Source organism: Mytilus trossulus, chromosome 14 (genome assembly GCF_036588685.1).
Source record: "Mytilus trossulus isolate FHL-02 chromosome 14, PNRI_Mtr1.1.1.hap1, whole genome shotgun sequence".
In the NCBI taxonomy this organism is placed as follows: domain Eukaryota; kingdom Metazoa; phylum Mollusca; class Bivalvia; order Mytilida; family Mytilidae; genus Mytilus; species Mytilus trossulus.
Window position 1 is genome coordinate 63,675,659 of NC_086386.1, and position 21,570 is coordinate 63,697,228.

Consider the following 21,570-nt stretch of genomic DNA (forward strand, 5'->3'; position numbering starts at 1 on the left):
TTGATTCTAAAAACACAAATGTTTGGTATTTGGTAAATCATTTAAATATACATGTAGTCTTACACATGCTCTGTGCTGAAGGCCATACTATGACCTGTAATTGTTTACTAATAACACATTGTAATTTGGATGGAGAATAGTTACCAAATCTTTTAATTTAATTTCTAATTACACATCAATTGCAAATCTGTCTCAAAATTTTCAGATTTAAGCAAAGAACAAGACTGATTATGTACTGCTTTTGTACAATCCAAGATTTAAACTTTTATCTTGTAAGTGTTTGAGCACTTGATGAACAGAAAGTCATCCTTATATAACTTTCCTTAAGAATCAAATATAAACTAGGTCACTGGAAAAAGACTTCTCACCTGGATCAAATCTTGATTCCATCATTGGAGACAGACATGTCCATACATCTGTGTCTGGATCATAACACTCTAGGTCTTTACTGGAATACACCCCTTCTGTTATCCCACCTACAGCATATATCTTCCCTTTCAAGGTAACCAGACCACTTACTGCTCTTGAGAATGACATGTTTTTTAACTGAAATATAAGTTTTATACAAGTTTGATGTTTTTTAAAAATGCAGTCATGAATAAACTGTGATCATAGTTAGTATCTGAATCACATGGCAGCACAAGATAATCTGATAATTTAAGTTTCGTTCAAATAAGAGTCTTGCAAGAAATTTTGCATACCTGTCAACCTCTGAAAATGAAAAGTCAGAAAAAAAATCTCAGGTCATAACGCGTACGACATTTTGCGGGCTCAATTGAAGAACAAAAATATGTTTACATATAATTTATATAGTCAATATGTATCTGAAATAGTTAGAACATGTATACAAGTTTATTTCAGACTATTGTTATATTCCATAGTAGCAGACTTGGCATTCTTTAAAAGAACTGCACTTGGTTTCAGTTCATAGCAATGCAAATGTGTATTCATTTTACAAGAAAGAAGAGCATACAGTGTATCCTTATTAAGATCAGACCTAAACTCTGTAGCTATTTTCTTTACTAAAGAAAATGCCCTCTCACTGTCTGCATTGCAGTTTGGCAAAACCAGTAATTTTGACAAAACAAAAAATCCAAACAAAAAACAAAATGTACCAATGTCAGTTTCAGGGCAAGTGCAAAGTGGAAGTTCATCTAATGGGGTCAACTGATAGTCACTGAACTCATCTTGTAGCTTGTTGAAAATATCGTTACGTAGCTCAGGTAAACAGTCCTACATTTTGACTTTTGGTTACATTGAAAAAGACCGATAAAACCGAAGGTCGTATTACTTCTAAATACCGGAAACAATTCCGGTCAGAAATCCGGGTGAAACGGGTAATGTTAGATATTCCCGGGACCCGCCGGGTAAAGAAAAACTCCCGGGTGAGAGGTGAAAATAACGGGTGTCACCCGCAAAAAACGGGTGAGTTGACAGGTATGATTTTGTAATTTTTGGAGTTTTGCATACTAAATTATAAGAGTTATATAATACCATTCATTTGAATTTTCAATTTGCAACTTTACCTATCTTTGAACCCAGTACTGTTTGAAAATTCTCTTATCAGCGGCTTTACCAATGTCTTTTGTGTTTTTTTTTATATTGGGTTATAGTAACCATGCCAATATATATCAAATATCCAGCTCTTATTAGCCATAAAAAAATCTACAGATGATGCTTATAATCTGTGATGAGATATAAAGAGAAGCAGCTCACTGATGTAACCTATCAGAGACATTTTACAACTATTGACTTTCAATGAGGTCAATACAATAAATAATTGACCCCGCATATGTGCTACTCATTGAGGCCAACATTTTTGGTCGATGAGAAAATAGAATTTTTATAGTCATACAATAACAAATGATATTTCCTACACTAGCCTTTAATTTAACACAACTATGAATATAAATCTTACATTTTCCCAGACATCACAGACAGGATTATATCTGATGAAAGCATCCACCATTGTGGAGTTTCCTGGATCTACATCACCTCCTAGGTAGAAATAATAATAAAACCTAGAGTAACTAAAAGTGTCTATATTATATACCTATCATAAGTGTTAGTTAGGAAAGCATGATTCGTTTCTTACTAAATTTAGAGGATATAAAACAATTGTATCTGTGTGGATTCTTGAAAGAATTAAAGCGCTGTAAGGACTGTAGGCAGTTAACCAAAAACCAAGGCAAATATAATTATGAAAACTGTGGCAATGTTGCTTCAATTTTTTTTTTAAATATTTAAAAGAACAAACATTAAAAATTCATATATAATTGTACATTTATGTTCATTTAATGAATTAATCATTAAAGCAAATAATTCATATTTTATCAAGGTTTTCAATAGCAACGTATATATCAAGTATATTTTTTTTCATGGTCTTGAGTCTTGAGTCAGCATTGGTACAAATTTGCAATGATTGCAGTTCTTCTAGTTGATGATAATTGTTCGTATTAGTTGACTGTTAGTAGTTCAAGTTGACTTGTAAAAAGTATGAATGGACTTGCTTCCCTGGAAAGAAAACTGAGTTTGTGTTTTACAGTACAAAAGTTATGAGACACATTCAGACAAATGTTTACTACAACAGGGGATCAATGGTGAGGTCTGACTGACCTGTCTATAGTAAATGTAAATGACTCCAACCTTCACCCCAAGTCCCTGATGTTTAAGTTTGGAATGAAACGACAGGTGTTAGGTCTAGCAAAGTGATATGCATATGTGACGCATATAAGATTGACCTTGTATGTCATTCAATCTTTTTGAAATGACAAACATGAATGAATATGGATTAGGAGTTGGTATCTCAATCTTTTACAAGTTCTCATAACACACACAAGCGGGTGTGGGGTGACCCTAGGGACTACCCCTATTTTTCATTTGATTTTTTATATTGTCTCATACATGAATATATATGGTTTATGGGTGGGGATCTCAACCGTTATCAAGTTTTAAAACAGGAGGGATGAGTGTCCCTTAGGACTTTTCTTATATTTTATTTGATTAGTTCCTGTGTCCCAGACATGAAAATATATGGTTTAATCTAAAGGTGGGGATCTCCACTGTTTCCAAGTTCTCAAACAACAGGAGGGGTAGGGTGACCCCAGGGACTCCCCCTATATTTTATTTGCTTTGTTATTTAGTCCCATACATGAGTATATATGGTTATGGGGGTGAGGATCTCGACTGTTTCCAAGTCTTCAAACAGGAGGGCGCAGTGACTCCGCCTATAATTCATTTGATTTGTTAAATTGTCCAATACATGAATATATATGGTTTATGGGTGGGGATCTCAACAGTTTTCAAATTATCAAACATGAAGGGGTAGAGTGGCCCCAGGAACTCAACCTATATTTCATATGATTTGTTATATTGTCCCATACATGAATATATATGGTTTAGGAGTGGGGATCTCGACTGTTTCAAAGTTCCCAAACAGGAGGGATGGGGTGACCCTTGTATTTCATTTGATTGGTTATATTGTCCTATTCATTAATAAATATGGTTGAGGGGTGGGGATATCAACTGTTTCCAAGTTCTAAAGGGTGGTGGGTGACCCTAGGTCCTTCACCTATATTTCATTTGATTAGTTATATAGTCCCATACATGAATGTATATGGTTGAGAGGTGGGAATCTAATCGGTTTCAAAGAAATCAAACAGGAGGGGTTAGAGTGCCCTAAAGGGATCCACATACATGCATGTATCATATGATTTGCTTACATTCAGGTATCATTGATCTAGTTGCATTATATGTGTAAAATAAGAAACTTCCAGCTATTTTAACTGACCCCTCAAAATTGAGAAAAAAAATACCCATAATTGCAGAAATATGTTTACACTTTAAAAGCATTTAACTTGCTTTACCAACATTTATTACTGATTAAGAAAATTTAAACTGTCACCAGGACCATATATATTGTTAGATATACTGTTCCCAGCTGTCACAAAGACTCACATTGTATTGGATTTTGACATTAAAATTAGTCAAAAAGTAATTTTGAGTTTCAGTACAAAATATTTTCTGATTCTAATGTTTATATTAATTTACTAACAGCATGAACAGTGGAACTTATTTTAAGACTACTGACGTAGTTGACTACGTACTGACGACAAACAATATTCCTACTACTTTTGCCATTTGGGAAATCTTAACTACTTGTCTTTAGAGATTTTCGGCGATTAAATATTTCATACATTTGTTCTTTGACAGCTTAGCCAAAATCTCTGGGGATAAAACACTACGTAAAGATTCATAATGTGCCCTACTTCCTATGTGCAACTTCAAAAATTTTGGATAAATCGCGATCATTTAAGATTTTTCTGATAATATTTTTTGTAATCAAAAATTAAAAGTATGAAAAAACTGTCCAATAAGTTATAAATAACATAACACCCAGCTAGATAATAACAATAGCACATATTTCAGCATTTATTGGATAGAACACAAATCTAGGGTGCTCACATAAGGCAGCTTAACTGCCTAAAAATTGAGAGTCAGATGTATAGTATTTTAACAAATTCTTTTCAATACTACCAATATCTTATCTATGTTCCTTGACTTACATACCAGCTGCATATAGGAATCCATTCAGACCAACAGCAAAGATCCTTGATGTAGGTAGGGCCAATGAGGCTACAAATGACCACTTGTTGGTCTTGGGACAGTACTTCTCTACAGTGGACAACCTGGACGTCCCATCAAATCCACCAATGGCATAAATATAACCATCTAAAGCAGCCATAGCTACAATATACAAACACACCTTAATACATGTAGTTGAAAATTCTTTCCCTAAAATGTTATCTAATTTCCTAGTGAATTGGTCTATTTTTAGGAAATATCTGTGTTACAGAGGACCATGGATGTGTCCAACTTCTTGTTGTTATTCATTCTTGTCCAACTTGTTGTTGTTCTTCATTCTTGTCCAACTTGTTGTTGTTATTCATTCTTGTCCAACTTGTTGTTGTTATTCATTCTTGTCCAACTTGTTGTTGTTATTCATTCTTGTCCAACTTGTTGTTGTTATTCATTCTTGTCCAACTTGTTGTTGTTATTCATTCTTGTCCAACTTGTAATAAACACTAGCTACTGCTCTTTTCATACATTGTGAAAATAATAAACGTGACTTATCACTAAATTAGCAGATAGTATGTCTTGAGCAACACCACAGGTGCCATATGTGGAGCAGAAAAAAAACTTCCCTGTTTTTTTTTGTGGGTTCATGTTCCTCAATCTTTGGTTTTCTGTGTGATATTTTCATGATGATAGCATGCTTTGTATGTTTAAAACAGCTAAGCAAATATGTTATGAACTAATTTTTAAGAAATTATTGCAAAAAAGTGTATCAAAAATATTGTTAGAAAGCTGAAATATACATTTATTCTACAACATATTTTAGATATATTTTGCTATCCCAAACTTTTTTTTCTATTCCATAAACCAACAAATTAAAATACTTTTCCAGCAGTTTTTTTTTATGATGTATTTAATGATGCCAAATTAATACACTCACAAAACTTTGTGCGTGAAGTATTTTATGATGCCATTTAATCAACTTATCAAACTCTGCCTGTTGAGTTTTAATGATGCCGCCCTAATCAACTTAATGATAATACTTCACCCGTGTAGTTTTTATATGATGCAACCTTGATCCACTTTCGAAACTTCGCCCGCAGAGTAGAATGATGCCACCTTTATCCACTAACCAATCTTTCCCTGAGAGTTTTAATTGTTGCCACTTGTAGTCACTTACCAAATTTTGCCAGTGGAGTATTTAATGATGCCACCTTTATCCACTAACCAATCTTTCCCTGAGAGTTTTAATTGTTGCCACTTGTAGTCACTTACCAAATTTTGCCAGTGGAGTATTTAATGATGCCACCTTCATCCACTAACCAATCTTTACCTGAGAGTTTTAATTGTTGCCACTTGTAGTCACTTACCAAACTTTGCCCGTGGAGTATTTAACGATGCCACCTTGATCCACTTACCAAACTTTGCCCGTGGTGTATTTAATGATGCCACCTTGATCCACTTATCTAGATATCTCTCATATCTCATTACATTGTTAACAACAACCTTCTCTTTGTTACAACCACCTGAAATATAACAAAGAACTCTGGGTAAATTGATGTCACAACCGCATAAAATATAGCAAACAACTCAAGGTATCTTTAAGGAATAATAAAGTGTCAAAAGAATGATGTTCCGTGCATAAACTACTCATTCTCCAGTATTTTCAGATGCAATAAAATTTCTTTATGCTTTCATTAGTTGTGTCTTTTGGTTTTGAGAATAAAATCAAAACTGAAGTGAATGGTGTCATTAAAACTGCATGGTTAATACTTTTTACAAATATTTATTTAAGGTACCAGCTATATAAAGGTGCATGTCTTCTGACACTACTGAACAGTGGTGACACCTGGAGAATGGTAGATCTTTGAGTTTCATCCAAGTTCCATTTTCAAGATTATATCCCTCAACACAGTTTAAATAGTTCCTGTTGTAGATCTCTCCTCCTGTGATGTAAACAATGGTCTCCACTGCCATACATCTCCTGGGAACTACTCGGGGAGAAGACATTTCCATTCTACGATCCTAAAATAAAAAGCTTGCTATAAATAAGGAATTGCTTCTAATATCTTACATTTCCTGACTACATGTATTTTCATAACAATGTATTGGTAATGTTTTAACAAATATAATGGAGAATACAATTAATAGTTTCTGAAACTATTTTATTGTTTCTATGTTATTTTATTGCTTATAATGGCCATATATACAGTGTATATTGTAATACCTTTAAAATGTGGTACTTCATTGCCTCATCAAGAAACTTTCTACACCCAGGAGCCATCATTAACAGCTCCTCTGTATCTAACTTATCAAACAGAAAGTAAGGACTGACCAATGGCAGACGGACAAACTGTAAAACATCTGATAATTCTGCAATTCTCCGTTTCTGATCATGTTTAACCCATTTGAGAACTGCATCTAAAACAATTTCCTCTGAACAAACATATAAGTCATCTTTACTAATGAATTCAATCAATTTTTCTTTTGGCAGAAGTAAAATTTCTTCATGTTTGGCAACATCAGTAAAATGCTCAATGACATAAACTCTAGCCTTTTCACTCAGTTCAACACAGATATGTGCTTCTGCAAAACAATGTATTCCCAGGCAATTGCTAGGGTCCATTTCACCTTCCAGGAAATTACAGCAGGCTTGTATAATGGTATTTATTTGTACAAGATTAGCAGCTGACAGTAGCTGTTGGGCATTTTCTTGTGTTATAGAAATATCAGCTGTGTAGGCGAAATCTATCAACTGCTCCATGATATCTGGTGAAATCCCATCAATACGGACTTCTCTTTCATGGCTTTCTCTCATCTCTCCTGTAACACAGTGAGAAAGTTACCAGATTCAAACTATAAAAGTTGCTTGAAAAAACATTTATAAGTGAGTTACAATGTGCATCGTTCAAATTTGAAATAAATAAACTAGAGGCTCTAAAGAGCCTGTGTCGCTCACCTTGGTCTATGTTAATATTAAACATTGAACACAGATGGATTCATGACAAAATTGTGTTTTGGTGATGTGTTTGTAGATCTTACTTTACTAAACATTTTTGCTGCTTACAATTATCTCTATCTATAACAGTAGTTTCTGTGGAAAATGTTAGTGAAAATCTACAAATTTTGTGAAAATTATTAAAAATTTACTATGAAGGGCAATAACTCCTTAGGGGGTCAATTGACTATTTTGGTCATGTTGACTTATTTTTTGTTCTTACTTTGCTGTACATTATTGCTGTTTACAGTTTATCACTATCTATAATAATATTCAAGATAATAACAAAAAAAACAGCAAAATTTCCTCAAAATTACCAATTCATGGGCAGCAACCTAACAACCAATAATCCAATTCATCTGAAAATTCCAGGGCAGATAGATCTTGACCTGATCAACAATTTTACTTCATGTCAGATTTACTCTTAATGCTTTGGTTTTTGAGTTATTAGCCAAAAACTGCATTTTACCCCTATGTTCTATTTTTAGACGTGGTGGCCGTCTTGGTTGGTTGGCCGGGTCATCGGACACAATTTTCAAACTAGATACCCCAATGATGATTGTGGCCAAGTTTCAATTAATTTGGCTCAGTAGTTTCAGAGGAGAAGATTTTTCTAAAAGATTACTAAGATTTACGAAAAATGGTTAAAAATTGGCTATAAAGGGCAATAACTCCTCAAGTGGTCAACTGACCATTTTGGTCATGTTGACTTATTTGTAGATCTTACTTTGCTGAACATTATTGCTGTTTACAGTTTATCTCTATCTAAAATAATATTCAAGATAATAACCAAAAACAACAAAATTTCCTTAAAATTACCAATTCAGGGGCAGCAACCTAACAACGGAATGTCAGATTCATCTTAAAATTTCAGGGCAGATAGATCTTAACCTGATAAACAATTCTATCCCATGTCAAATTGCTCTAAATGCTTTGGATTTTGAGTTATAAGCCAAAAACTGCATTTTACCCCTATGTTCTATTTTTAGCCATGGCGGCCATCTTGGTTGGTTCGCGGGGTCACCGGACACAATTTTTGAACTAGATACCCCAATGATGATTGTGGCCAAGTTTGATTAAATTTGGCCCAGTAGTTTCAGAGAAGAAGATTTTTGTAAAAGTTAAACGCCGGACGCAGGACGACGGACGCAGGACGCCAAGTGATGAGAAAAGCTCACTTGGCCCTTTGGGCCAGGTGAGCTAAAAATGTCTAAAAAATTAGGAAAATTCAATTTTGTGTAGAGGTGTTGATGAGGTTCATATGATAAGTGTTTCTCATTTCTCGTTTTTTTATATAGATTAGAACGCTTGTTTTCCTGTTTGAATGATTTTACACAAGTAATATTTGGGAGCCCTTTATAGCTTGCTGTTCGAAGTGACCCAAGGCTCCCTGTTGAAGAATGTACCTAGACCTAATATAATGGTTTACTTTTATAAATTGCGACTTGAATGGAGAGTTGTCTCATTGGCACTAATACCACATCTTCCTATATTTATATCCTTTTTTGAAGATACTGCAATATTTGTTTGATAACAAAATGTTTAAGACAGTTTTGAAGTTACTGCAATATTTGTTTGATAACAAAATGATTAAGATAGTTTTATACTATGAAAAGCCTTTTAATATTACTTTTCTACATGCTTAGGTCAATATCTCATTGAAAAATACTAAATCTTAAATTATAATTTTATTACATTAAAAATACAATACAATCTGGAACTTTTTGGAAACATATTTTTCAAAAGTGGGACGAAAGATACCAAAGGGACAGTCAAACTCGTAAATCTAAAACAAACTGACAACGCCATGGCACAAAATGAAAAAGACAAACAGAAAAACAGTAGTACACATGACACAACATAGAAAACTAAAGAATAAACAACACGAACCCCACCAAAAACTAGGGGTGATCTCAGGTGCTCCGGAAGGGTAAGCAGATCCTGCTCCACATGCGGCACCCGTCGTGTTGCTTATGTGATTACAAATCCGGTAAATAGTCTAATTCGGTAATTTCAACTTTGTCTAAATAGACTTCAGGGTGTATAAAACTCTAGCAAGTTATAATGGGTCAAATGGCAAAACTATGAGCCTTTCTAGTTTGGATTGTGGTTAGTCATGGAGACTACATTTCTAAATATTAATAAGAACACACTTTTAAAACTACCCATCATGCATCACAATCCCATGCATCGAACCTGTAAACATGGCAAAAAAGTATGGACTGCATGCCGCCATAATATTTCTGTGACATGGATATCTCTCATCTTCAACACAGATGATGACATCACAGAGAGTGTTTGTTTTTCTTTGTTCATTTAGACCATGAAGAACTGTCAATGCATGGGACTGCTCTCGAAACACATACTCACTCAAGAGACCACTTCTGAATAACCCTGGAAAAATAATAGCTTGATTTAATGAACGTGCAATTTGTACTGTTCGGCATCAACTTTTCCTTAATATTTTGTAACCCTGTTAACATTTTAACCAGTTTAACTTAAAATTTATGGCAGACCATCTCATTACATGTATTTCTTCATTTGTTTTGCAGTTCTTGTAAAAAAAAATAAGAAAATCTTAATAATTTAAACAGCAGTCTTACAGTGACCTACTGTTGTAAACTTCTATGTCCTTTGGTCTCTGGTAGAGAGTTGTCTAATTGGCAATTACAGCATATCTTCTTATTTTCCACATAAAAGATATGTTGTATTCTAATAAATGAATGCATTCTATTTACAACTTCAAAAGTTGTCTCATTGGGATTAATTTTACCAGATCTACTTATTCTTATACGCATATCTAATCAATAAATATCAAGATAATGGATGTTTTATTTCTCAGTCAGTTTAAGAATATTGAGTTATCTCCCCTCTAGTAGTTAACATACAAACTTTTTTTTTTTTTAAATGTTCATTTGTTGATGTAATTATCTTTCTCCACTGACCAAACTGATAGACATGTTTTGATGAGTTTCAACTATGTAGGACATCCTTAAATAATTGTTTTTCAATTTCATTTCAATCTTTTGCGGAATATTAGGTTTTGATGACTTATTTGTGGTTTTTTTTTGTCAAAATTTGTTGTGTTCAGATCTTCTTTAATTCATACCTGATGCAATAACCAATGCAAGCTATTAGAAAAATTATTTGACTCCTTAGTTGTGCCTATTGCAAACAACACAGGGATTCGGATCCCTTTGAACACTTTGCAGTATAAATTTATTAGAGAAATTCTAGGAATACATTGTAAAGCATCAAATCTGCATGTTTAGCCGAGCTAAATAGATAGCCTTTATATACCAGAATAGAATTTTCAGCAATAAAATATTGGCTTCATATACTTGAATCAAATAATTCACTTGCCCTAAAAATATATAAAGCAACTGAAAAAAATAACTCTTGGATAATAAATATGAAAAATCTCATTTCAAGACTGTTGATATTAAGATGTATTTAAAACCCATTCAAGAGAGAATCAATGATATAGCCTTCCAGAAGCAAGAGACTGACATTAATCACAATAAAAAAAAATATTTTTTTAATATTCTTTATAAACCAAATAAAAGACCCTCGTATGTTGATCTATGCAAATCCAAAAGTCATAGATCAACATTATGTAAATTGAGGTTAAGTGCTCATACTTTATCTATTGAAAGAGGGCGATATCTAAAAATACCAAAGCAGAGTAGGGTATTTCTTTACTGCAACAATGGAGACATTGAAGATGAACTTCACTTTCTTTTAAAATGTTCCTCCTATAACTATGTTAGAGATAACCTTATTAAAAAATTAAATAATGTTCTATTGAACAACAAATTTCCTTCCTTATCAAATAACTTGCTTATATCAATTCTATATAGTAATTTAATTCCCATATTTGAATGAATGCTTGTTGGTGAGAAACTCATTATTAAAAGGTACTTGATTTCTGAAATAATGTAGATGCTTCTCATCTATTTTTTATATATTTATCTCATAATTATCCACTGTCACTCCTTCATTGTATATATCATGTATATGTTATACCTGGTAAACTTTCTAAAAGGACTAGTGCATCTTGGGATAGACTGCAAGACTGGTTCCTTACTCTAGTGTTCATATTTTCCTATAAAACGATAGGTCTGATTGAAAAAATGTTCATACAACATTAATTATAAGTCTTATATCAAAGTAAAGAAGAACCTGAAATAGTTATATTGCAGTTATTCTCTATTTTTGCTGAGAAAAAGGGACACTTATGTAACCACATGCATTAATCTAATCATATACCAGGTACCTTATTTCTGTTGAAACATTTGTTTTAGATTCTAAAATAATTAGTCTGTGGTTTATTTATTTTAGTAACAGAAATACTACAATCTAAAATGTCTGGACAAGATAATCTTGTTCTTTTCAACACCTTGCACATGGTCTCTTGGCAAGGAAATTTATAGCTAGTTTTATTAAGTGTCAAGTAAACTGCCAAGATCTATATAATATTTAAATCAACATTTCCATTGAAAGTAACTGTAAAGGTAAATATACCTACATCAAATATACACCTGTTGTTAACGAGATAACTTTATACCTACGACTTATCAAATTCTACCAAACAACTCTATTACTGATAATATCAATCTTAATTACTTATTCTGTACAAAATAAATAAAACGTACTGTTTAAGTTGTAAATGACTAACTTGAAGAAATAAAATGCTCTTAAATTTTTCGCAATTGTAAATAAAAGTTTAAATGTTTTAGGACTTTATAACCTTGAAAATATTCTTCTCTTGAAATAAGTGTTTTCCCTTATTTAAAATAGATCAGGATTTTTACCATGGCAACTGAAAGTGGAAATCTACTTAGCCAAATTAAGCTAAAGACTTTTGTCACTTATGTAAGTTGAACAATAGATTAAGAGAGAATTAAAGGGTTACTTGTGCAACTTGTTTGCAACTTTTATTTTTTGAGAGTGACTATGCTGAAAGACCATTATTTTTCATATATCATGCAAACTGCCAAATTGCAAGTATTTTGCAATCGGAATAATTATATATAATCTGTTGCCAAATTGCAAATAATACAAAATTATGTGCATGTCCATTCTCAGTTTCATCTTCTTTCATTCAAATGACCCCTTTTACCACTCTTATTAGATTCAGAATATTTAATTAGCTTATTTTGGTTGTAATGAAGAAGAAAAAAGATCAGAAATCTTCGAAAAAATATATTGAACAAAATGATTTTTTACATTTAAACTTGAAAGACCTTTATTATCTATCTCCCTTATCTACATGGCTAGACATTTCATTAAAGACTAATTGTAAACTTATCATCAATGAATTAAAGTTAAAAAAGACAAATTACATTGCACTGCAAAAAAAATATCTTATTGATACTTATTTGGTTAAAATATATACCAGGAACTATTACGACAATGTGGAACTCCTGTATCAAAAACTCATCTAAAATCATAAAATCAAATGTAAGTATAAAATCATTTAATATAAATTGCATTTGGGAAGTTTGGAATACCACAGATTGTTCATTAATTAATTTGTGTATTGTTTGAAAACTGTACTGTTGTTTGTGGTTTTATTAATATGAAAAACTAAGCATTAAACTGTGGTTCTTTTCCCAAACATGTGTTTGTTTTACTAGTACCCAACTGGATTCACTGGTTTCTAGACTGCATTCCGAGCAGATTAGGTCAGATGCTATTCTGCATCTGTTCTGAATCCAGTCTAGATTCCAACACATTATACTGTCAGTTTAAGGGTTAGGGGGGGGGGGGGGGGGGAGGGGCCTATTTCTAAATGCTGTAGATTAATGTGGTATTTTTGTTAAATAAAAATTGAGTATTAATACACAGTATAGTGAAATGTAATTCATCCTTGAGATTGCATTGCAGTTTATCTACAACATATTAAGTTACTTTATATCAGGATACGGTCATTTATGGAAATGAGTGTACCCCTAGCTCTGTATGTTAATGCAAACTTTTAGACCAATGAGAAGATGGGGTTTCTTAGTTGCTGCGGTTGAAATCTCGTTCCCTAATTGTTTAGTGAGATTTAGTAAGAGAACCAATCAAAATAGAGCGCTCATTTCAAAAATGTCCAATCAGATAGTTCATTAATTAATGTTGGGTCTTTGTTCTAACAATTGCGCGTCTTTATAGGCATTCAAGCTAATTCAGTTGCATGAAGCAGAAGCATTATATTTTTGCAGTTAGAAAATTTTAAATCCCATCCTCACCCACCCTTTAAAAGGCATAATATTGGTTTATTATTATTTTGTCAATTTATTTTGTGTATATAAATATGTTTAGAGTAGTTTGACTTACAAGAACACACAGTTTTGTATAATATGTTAGCTTTTATATGGAATACCACAGATTGTTCATTAATTAATTTGTGTATTGTTTGAAAACTGTACTGTTGTTTGTGGTTTTATTAATATGAAAAACTAAGCATTAAACTGTGGTTCTTTTCCCAAACATGTGTTTGTTTTACTAGTACCCAACTGGATTCACTGGTTTCTAGACTGCATTCCGAGCAGAGTAGGTCAGATGCTATTCTGAAAACTTTTAATTTACATGTCTGTATGCATATATTCATTTTTCATATTTTAAGCAAACTGTTTTAATGTCCATTCTTAATTCCATCTTTTTCCATACATATCATCACTTCTGACTGAGAATATTTTATTAGCTTATTTTGGTCGTATGAATAATCTATAACAAATAAAAGATCTTCAAAAAAAATTATTGACCAAACTGATTTTTTACATTTAAACTTGAAAGACCTTTATTATCTATCTCCCTTATCTACATGGCTAGACATTTCATTAAAGACTAATTGTAAACTTATCATCAATGAATTGAAGTTAAAAAAGACAAATTACATTGCACTGCAAAAAAAATATCTTATTGATACTTATTTGGTTAAAATATATACCAGGAACTATTACGACAATGTGGAACTCCTGTATCAAAAACTCATCTAAAATCATAAAATCAAATGTAAGTATAAAATCATTTAATATAAATTGCATAAACTTTTTTAATATATTCATTTATCTTTTTACATTAACTAATAATCCTAGGAAAAATTACACCTGATTGCCAGCACTTAAAAAATGTTTAAACCTGCAGGTCTAGTAGGTAGACTTTTTAAGTCTGATTAAAAATTGATCTTACCCGTTTACACTTGACCAAAGATTGATCTTTTTTGTCAGTGTAAACAGGATCTTAGAAAGATCATAGTGTAGGGAACATGTGTAATAAGTTTCAAGTTGACTGGAATTTAACTTCATCAAAAACTACTGTGATCAAAAACTTTATCCTGAAGTGGGGCAGATCAAAAAAAAATAATGCCTTTAAGTGCAGCATAAAAACTTAAAGGATTGATTTGTCTCCAGAAAATACAACTGTTACTAAAAAGCAAAGGGAAGTAATTCTTCATCTTTGGTATTTTATTTGATTGATTGATTTTTGGTTGCTTAACGTCCAGTGGCAAATATTTCGTGCATATTCAGGTCGGAATAAGTTCACAATAAATACAATAGGAAGGTCTTGTCATAAAAGTCCCCAATGGTCAGGGAATTTTTTGACTGTCACTGGAAAATAAGGGTGTATTGGATAGGAACGGAAACTTTGCCTTGAAACTGGCCTAGGCCAACTACAGACCCCTCACAGAGTTGTTGCGAGGTGGCACTCTCTTTAAACGAGACAGCGAACTTGATACATCCCGCACAGCCAAACGAACACCCACTTCGGCAAGCGTTTTACTACCGGTCGGGAGAAGACCAAGTGAAAAAGAAGATGTGGTATGATTGCAAATGAGACAATTATCCACAAAAGACCAAAATGATACAAACATAAACAACTATAGGTCACTGTACGGCCATATTTCTATTCCCCAGTCACCCTTGGGGAGGTATCTTGTTTGAATAAGATTACTACTTTGCAGCCAGTTTTACTGATGAGTTTTCTACCTATTTATATAGCAATAATGAATTATGTCAGTTGGAAAAAAAGATTTTAAGAAGATATATTGTCTTTCCACAAAATGCACAAATCAATGAAATGCATGCATGTAGCTACCTTAAAAGAAATTACTTTGATTTAGTTTAAATAACAAATTTACTGACATAAAAATATTAATGACTTTTTACTTAAGATATTATTAAGTACATCGCTACAGATAATCATCTTTAGGTTTTTGAATTCAAATAAGATTTTATAGAACAAGATGTACCATGACATTTCACTGCAATTATTATCAAATTCAAATAAGTACAAATCTTAATCATATTTGAACAGACTGTTTGTTATAGACTTTGAAATAATTAGTATTTTAAAAGAGATATCATTGTTTAATCTTTTTAAATAAAAAAATAAATATTGTCTTAAGGTTATCATTTTACTATACAAATATGCAAGATTCAAATAAATAACTTTTACATATATTGGAGAACAGAACCCTTTATAGGCCTCATTGAACTTAATGGGCAGTATTTATTTACTAACATCTCGAAGTTTACATACTAAATCATAGACATACATCACTATTTAATCATCACACAATCTCAATGACAAGATACATGTAATTCTGCATACAACATCTATCAGGTTTTGATTGGAAATTGAAGTGCGTAAAGATTGATGTTATAAAAGTTTATAGTTTGTAAGGATATAAAGTTTGGTATATATCTGTATTATAAAACTCCAATCTGATTTGAAGGACTATATAATTCTAGACTGATGAAGATGCTACCATACATAATCCTTCATTCTATCATCCATTGTACATTTCCAGTAAGTTGTTTTATCTTTTTTTTTAATGCAATTAAATTACTTATAATTTAGTTTCTACTGACTTTTGACAGAATTGCTAAGGATAAGCAGGCTTAAAATGTGTTATTGTCCTGTACATATGGATTGGATCATTCCAATCCATCATGGAAAAAAGGGAAATATATTTTTTTATGGATACTGTTGTATCAATCATTTGTATGTGTAAAAGGTGTACCAAATCTGTTACGGATTGAGGGGATATTGTATAATTGTAAATAAATAAATTTGGTGTTTTTACTGTCTTCTGATTGGTTAAAATTATTAGTTTTATTTTCAATGTTGTCAATTTTGATAGCGACACGCCCACTCTGATGTTGTGTATTCATTCGCCAACATGTGTGTACGGTTGTTATTGTTAATAAAAAGCTCTAAGGGCCTTATTTTTGATAGAAATTTATTTATAATGAATGGCAATAATTCATTTTGATTTTATTGAACCATAAAACTAATTTTTGACTCTTCACATTGAATAATCCGCGAAGCGGATTATGTAAAATGTGAAGAGTCAGAAATTAGTTTTATGGTTCAATAAAATCAAAATGAATTATTGCCATTCATTAAGTATTTGAGTTCTAGTAAATTTGAACTTAAGTTTTTTTAAGTCTACAAAAAAAACTTTAGGTAAGCCACCAAAATTGTCAAATTCGTCCTGTGACCTTTCAACATGATTTCTCATACAGGACGGTCAGGACCTACATATATTATTTCATATAAACCTCAGGTGACCTACAGTTCAATACAGGTTAAGTGCTCTTCCTTGAGATAATCATTTAAAAGGACTGCAAATATAATACCTTCGGGAAAATTGGGGTATACAAATCTTTATCAACTTCAGACTGAACTTAAATGTTGACAGCTAAGAGGAGGGAAAGTACCATCAATATATGACAGACAAGATAAAATAGAGTTATACAACTTCTACTTTGAGTGCCTTACATATTACATTTCATCATATACAGGAGACCCCCCCCCCCCCCCTCTTTTATTATATTTTCCCCTGCTTTTCTACACCTTTATAAGATTTGAGTGGATTAGATGACTGCAAATATAGCAAAGTCTTTTAGAAATGACCTGACACTATAAGTGTAACAGTTAATTGAAAACAGCCTTTCATTTTGGGCCTTTTATAGCTGACTATGCAGTATTGGCTTTGCTCATTGTTGAAGGCTGTACAGTGACCTATAGTTGTTAATTTCTGTATCATTTTGGTCTCTTGTTGACAGTTGTCTCTTTGGCAATCATACCACATCTTCTTTTTTATACTTGTCACTGTAGTTGATGGATGGCAGTCATCACATCAAAACATGTTTATTTATCATGTGAATGGGTAAAAACATATTTTTTATACTTTTTATACGACCGCAAATTTTGAAAAAATTTTCGTCGTATATTGCTATCACGTTGGCGTCGTCGTCGTCGTCGTCGTCCGAATACTTTCAGTTTTCGCACTCTAACTTTAGTAAAAGTGAATATAAATCTATAAAATTTTATCACAAGGTTTATGACCACAAAAGAAAGGTTGGTATTGATTTTGGGAGTTTTGGTCCCAACATTTTAGGAATTAGGGGCCAAAAAGGGCCCAAATAAGCATTTTCTTGGTTTTCGCACTATAACTTTAGTTTAAGTTAATAGAAATCTATGAAATTTTGACACAAGGTTTATGACCACAAAAGAAAGGTTGGGATTGATTTTGGGAGTTTTGGTTTCAATAGTGTAGGAATTAGGGGCCAAAAAAGGGCCCAAATAAGCATTATTCTTGGTTTTCGCACAATAACTTTAGTTTAAGTAAATAGAAAATAATGAAATTTATACACAATGTTTATGACCACAAAAGGAAGGTTGGTATTGATTTTGGGAGTTAAGGTCCCAACAGTTTAGGAATAAGGGGCCAAAAGGGGACCCAAATAAGCATTTTTCTTGGTTTTCGCACCATAACTTTAGTATAAGTAAATAGAAATCTATGAAATTTAAACACAAGGTTTATGACCATAAAAGGAAGGTTGGTAATGATTTTGGGAGTTTTGGTCCAAACAGTTTAGGAATAAGGGGCCCAAAGGGTCCAAAATTAAACTTTGTTTGATTTCATCAAAATTGAATAATTGGGGTTCTTTGATATGCTGAATCTAACTGTGTATGTAGATTTTTAACTTTTGGTCCCGTTTTTAAATTGGTCTACATTAAGGTCCAAAGGGTCCAAAATTAAACTTCGTTTGATTTTGACAAAAAATTAATCAGTTGGGTTCTTTGATATGCTGAATCTAAAAATGTACTTAGATTTTTGATTATCGGCCCAGTTTTCAAGTTGGTCCAAATCGGGGTCCAAAATTAAACTTTGTTTGATTTCATCAAAAATTGAATAAATGGGGTTCTTTGATATGCCAAATCTAACTGTGTATGTAGATTCCTAATTTTTGGTCTTGTTTTCAAATTGGTCTACATTAAAGTCCAAAGGGTCCAAAATTAAACTAAGTTTGATTTTAACAAAAATTGAAATCTTGGGGTTCTTTGATATGCTGAATCAAAGCATGTACTTAGATTTTTGATTCTGGGCCCAGTTTTCAAGTTGGTCCAAATCAGGATCTAAAATTATTATATTAAGTTTTGTGCAATAGCAAGTCTTTTCAATTGCACAGTATTGCGCAATGACAAGAAATATCTTATTGCAAAATATTGTGAAATAGCAATTTTGTTTTTAATTAGAGTTATCTTTCTTTGTCCAGAATAGTAAGCAAGAAATATCTAATTGTAAGAATTTTTTTTATTTGGAGTTATCTTTCTTTGTCCTGAATCAACTTAAATCTTTGATATATATACAATATACAATGTATATTCACTTTTTACTACCAACTGATAAATTAAAATAATCTTTACCATTCAGTGATAACAAGCATTTTTTTTACATCTTAATATTTTATGATGTATTTAAATGAGTAGTAATTGTTGCAAACTCCATTAGAAATTTTAATTGAGATTAGTTTTGGAATAAGGGAAAGGGGGATGTGATTAAAAAAATTGGGTTCAATTTTCTCATTTGAAATTTCATAAATAAAAAGAAAATTTCTTCAAACATTTTTTTGAGAGGAATAATATTCAACAGCATAGTGAATTGGTCTAAGAGAAAACAAAAATTTTAATTTCATTAGAACGCATTCATTCTGTGTCAGAAACCTATGCTGTGTCAACTATTTAATCACAATCCAAATTTAGAGCTGAATCCAGCTTGAATGTTGTGTCCATACTTGCCCCAACCGTTCAGGGTTCAACCTCTGCGGTCGTATAAAGCTACACCCTGCGGAGCATCTGGTTTTGTATTGTAATTATTAACATTTCTATTATTAATTGTCTTTAATAAAGGATTTTCCAATGATAACCTTAAATTTACTTCACCTTTTTTGTGTATTTAGGTTTTAATCAATGGATTTCTCTTCATCTCTCCAGACCAGAATCTTCAGGTAGGCCAGACTTAGTTCTCCTTCTATCCTACTGGCAACACCTTGATGTGACTATTTTCCTTTGCCTCTCCTTTTCTCCACCTCCACTTAAAACAGTTAATTTCCTTTAGTTCTCCTCAACCTCTGGCAGCAAAGGGTAATGGGTAATATAATGGTTCTAAATTGTAACAGTCGTTCACAGTTAATCCAAGTCTCCCCCTATCTTGTGCAGTTGTCTTCTATCTTGTTCTTACATTAATTCTCCTTCTGTTTTGCACAGTAGCTCTGTAAATAAACAGAAATATGTCATACAAGGTATTTATTAAATTATTAACAAATATATAGCAAACAAGAATGTGTTCACAGAACTTTGTTCAGTGGAATGTAAAATTGAAGTTAAAACTCTAATTTGGCATAAAAATTGGATAGAATATACAAAAAAATATCAATAAGGAGAATGTGTACTAAGTTTCAATTTGATTGGACTTAAACTTCATCCTAGACTACCTAGACCAAAAACTTAAACCTGAAGTCCGGGACAGACAGAAGATTTTGATTAAACTTACAAACAAAAGATATTATTAGATTTTCCACAAGAGCCTCTAATCCAACTATAGATAAGAAAAATCTCTTTCATAGATTTCAAATTCTATGTTAAAGTCTGATAATATGAAAACCAAAATCATTGATTTCACTGGAACAATGCCAATTTCTAACACCTGTACAATGTACAAAAGCCTTAAAATACTTAACAAGACAACATGTTTCTTTTACAAATTGAAACTAATTTTTCAAAGATAAAACATTTGCCTAAACTATAAACATGACATAAATAACTTTGTGTTTTAACACAATGAAAATCAGGAGCAATAATATAAGTTTTCTCAACTTTTTAGAGATTTTTTTCTCCTATCTGGGTTAGGGGAGGGTTGAGGGCTCCCCATCCTGTATAGGCCACCATATTCCTTATATGTCTGTCCAATGACACAACCTTTTAGAAGCTTACTTTGCATTTTACAGCATATATTTTATCACATTATCAAAACAAGAGGCTCTCAAGAGCCTGAATCGCTCACCTTAATTTTTTTGGTTAAATCTCTCATCAATGATTATTTTGGCTTTTCAATTTATTTAATTGTTCTTTGAATCGTCCTATTTTCTTCAAAAGCAAAAAAAAAAATTTGTTTTCTCCTATGTTCTATTTTAGCCATAGGAGCTATGTTTCTTGACATACAAGCAAATAAAATATAAAATTTATACTAGATACTCTGAAACTCATTTAGCCTAAGTTTGGCTGAAATTGATAAAGCAGTTTCAAAGGAAAAGATTTTTAAAATTAAGTCAACATGATGAACAATGATGAACAAATTGTGAAAAAAGTCTTTAAAGGGCAATAACTCCTTAAGGGGTATTGATAATTTTGGTCAAATTGACATATTTGTAGATCTTACTTTGCTTAACATTTTTGCTATTAACAGTTTATCTGTATCTATAATAATATTCAAGATAATAACTAAAAACTGCAAAATTTCTTTAAAATCATCAATTCAGGGGCATTATACCTGAAAAAAACAGTTACCCAATTCGGCTGAAAATTTCAGGACAGGTAGACCTTGACCTAATAAATACTTTAACTTCTTGTCTTATTTGCTCTTAATGCTGGAGTTTTTGAGATATAAGCCAAAAACTGCATTTTACCCTGTGTTCTATTTTAGTCATGACGGCAAT

At 32.1% G+C, this 21,570-nt stretch overlaps 2 protein-coding genes across 9 annotated transcripts in view; one reads left to right on the top strand and one right to left on the bottom strand.

The window, feature by feature from the left end:
- LOC134696989 (kelch-like protein 3) overlaps positions 1 to 21,570 on the bottom strand; it is a 37,517-nt gene that overhangs the window by 2,448 nt on the left and 13,499 nt on the right. For 3 of the 5 annotated variants that reach the window (XM_063558978.1, XM_063558977.1, XM_063558975.1), the window contains exons 3-11: positions 19,799 to 20,127; positions 11,600 to 11,678; positions 9,770 to 9,967; positions 6,803 to 7,398; positions 6,375 to 6,600; positions 5,994 to 6,101; positions 4,570 to 4,746; positions 1,919 to 1,998; positions 369 to 546 (exon numbers count right to left, since the gene is read on the bottom strand). In XM_063558978.1, the coding sequence (XP_063415048.1) occupies positions 369 to 546; positions 1,919 to 1,998; positions 4,570 to 4,746; positions 5,994 to 6,101; positions 6,375 to 6,600; positions 6,803 to 7,398; positions 9,770 to 9,967; positions 11,600 to 11,672 (1,636 nt within the window). In that variant the 5' untranslated portion in view covers positions 11,673 to 11,678; positions 19,799 to 20,127. The other 2 variants (XM_063558976.1, XM_063558979.1) reach the window with 2 other exon arrangements.
- LOC134696991 (5-hydroxyisourate hydrolase-like) overlaps positions 12,307 to 21,570 on the top strand; it is a 29,890-nt gene continuing 20,626 nt past the window's right edge. The window contains exons 1-2 of one of the 4 annotated variants that reach the window (XM_063558981.1): positions 12,374 to 12,448; positions 19,816 to 19,863. In XM_063558981.1, the coding sequence (XP_063415051.1) occupies positions 12,389 to 12,448; positions 19,816 to 19,863 (108 nt within the window). In that variant the 5' untranslated portion in view covers positions 12,374 to 12,388. Of the gene's footprint in view, positions 12,449 to 16,121; positions 16,373 to 19,815; positions 19,864 to 21,570 lie in introns of those variants that run through there. The other 3 variants (XM_063558982.1, XM_063558984.1, XM_063558985.1) reach the window with 3 other exon arrangements.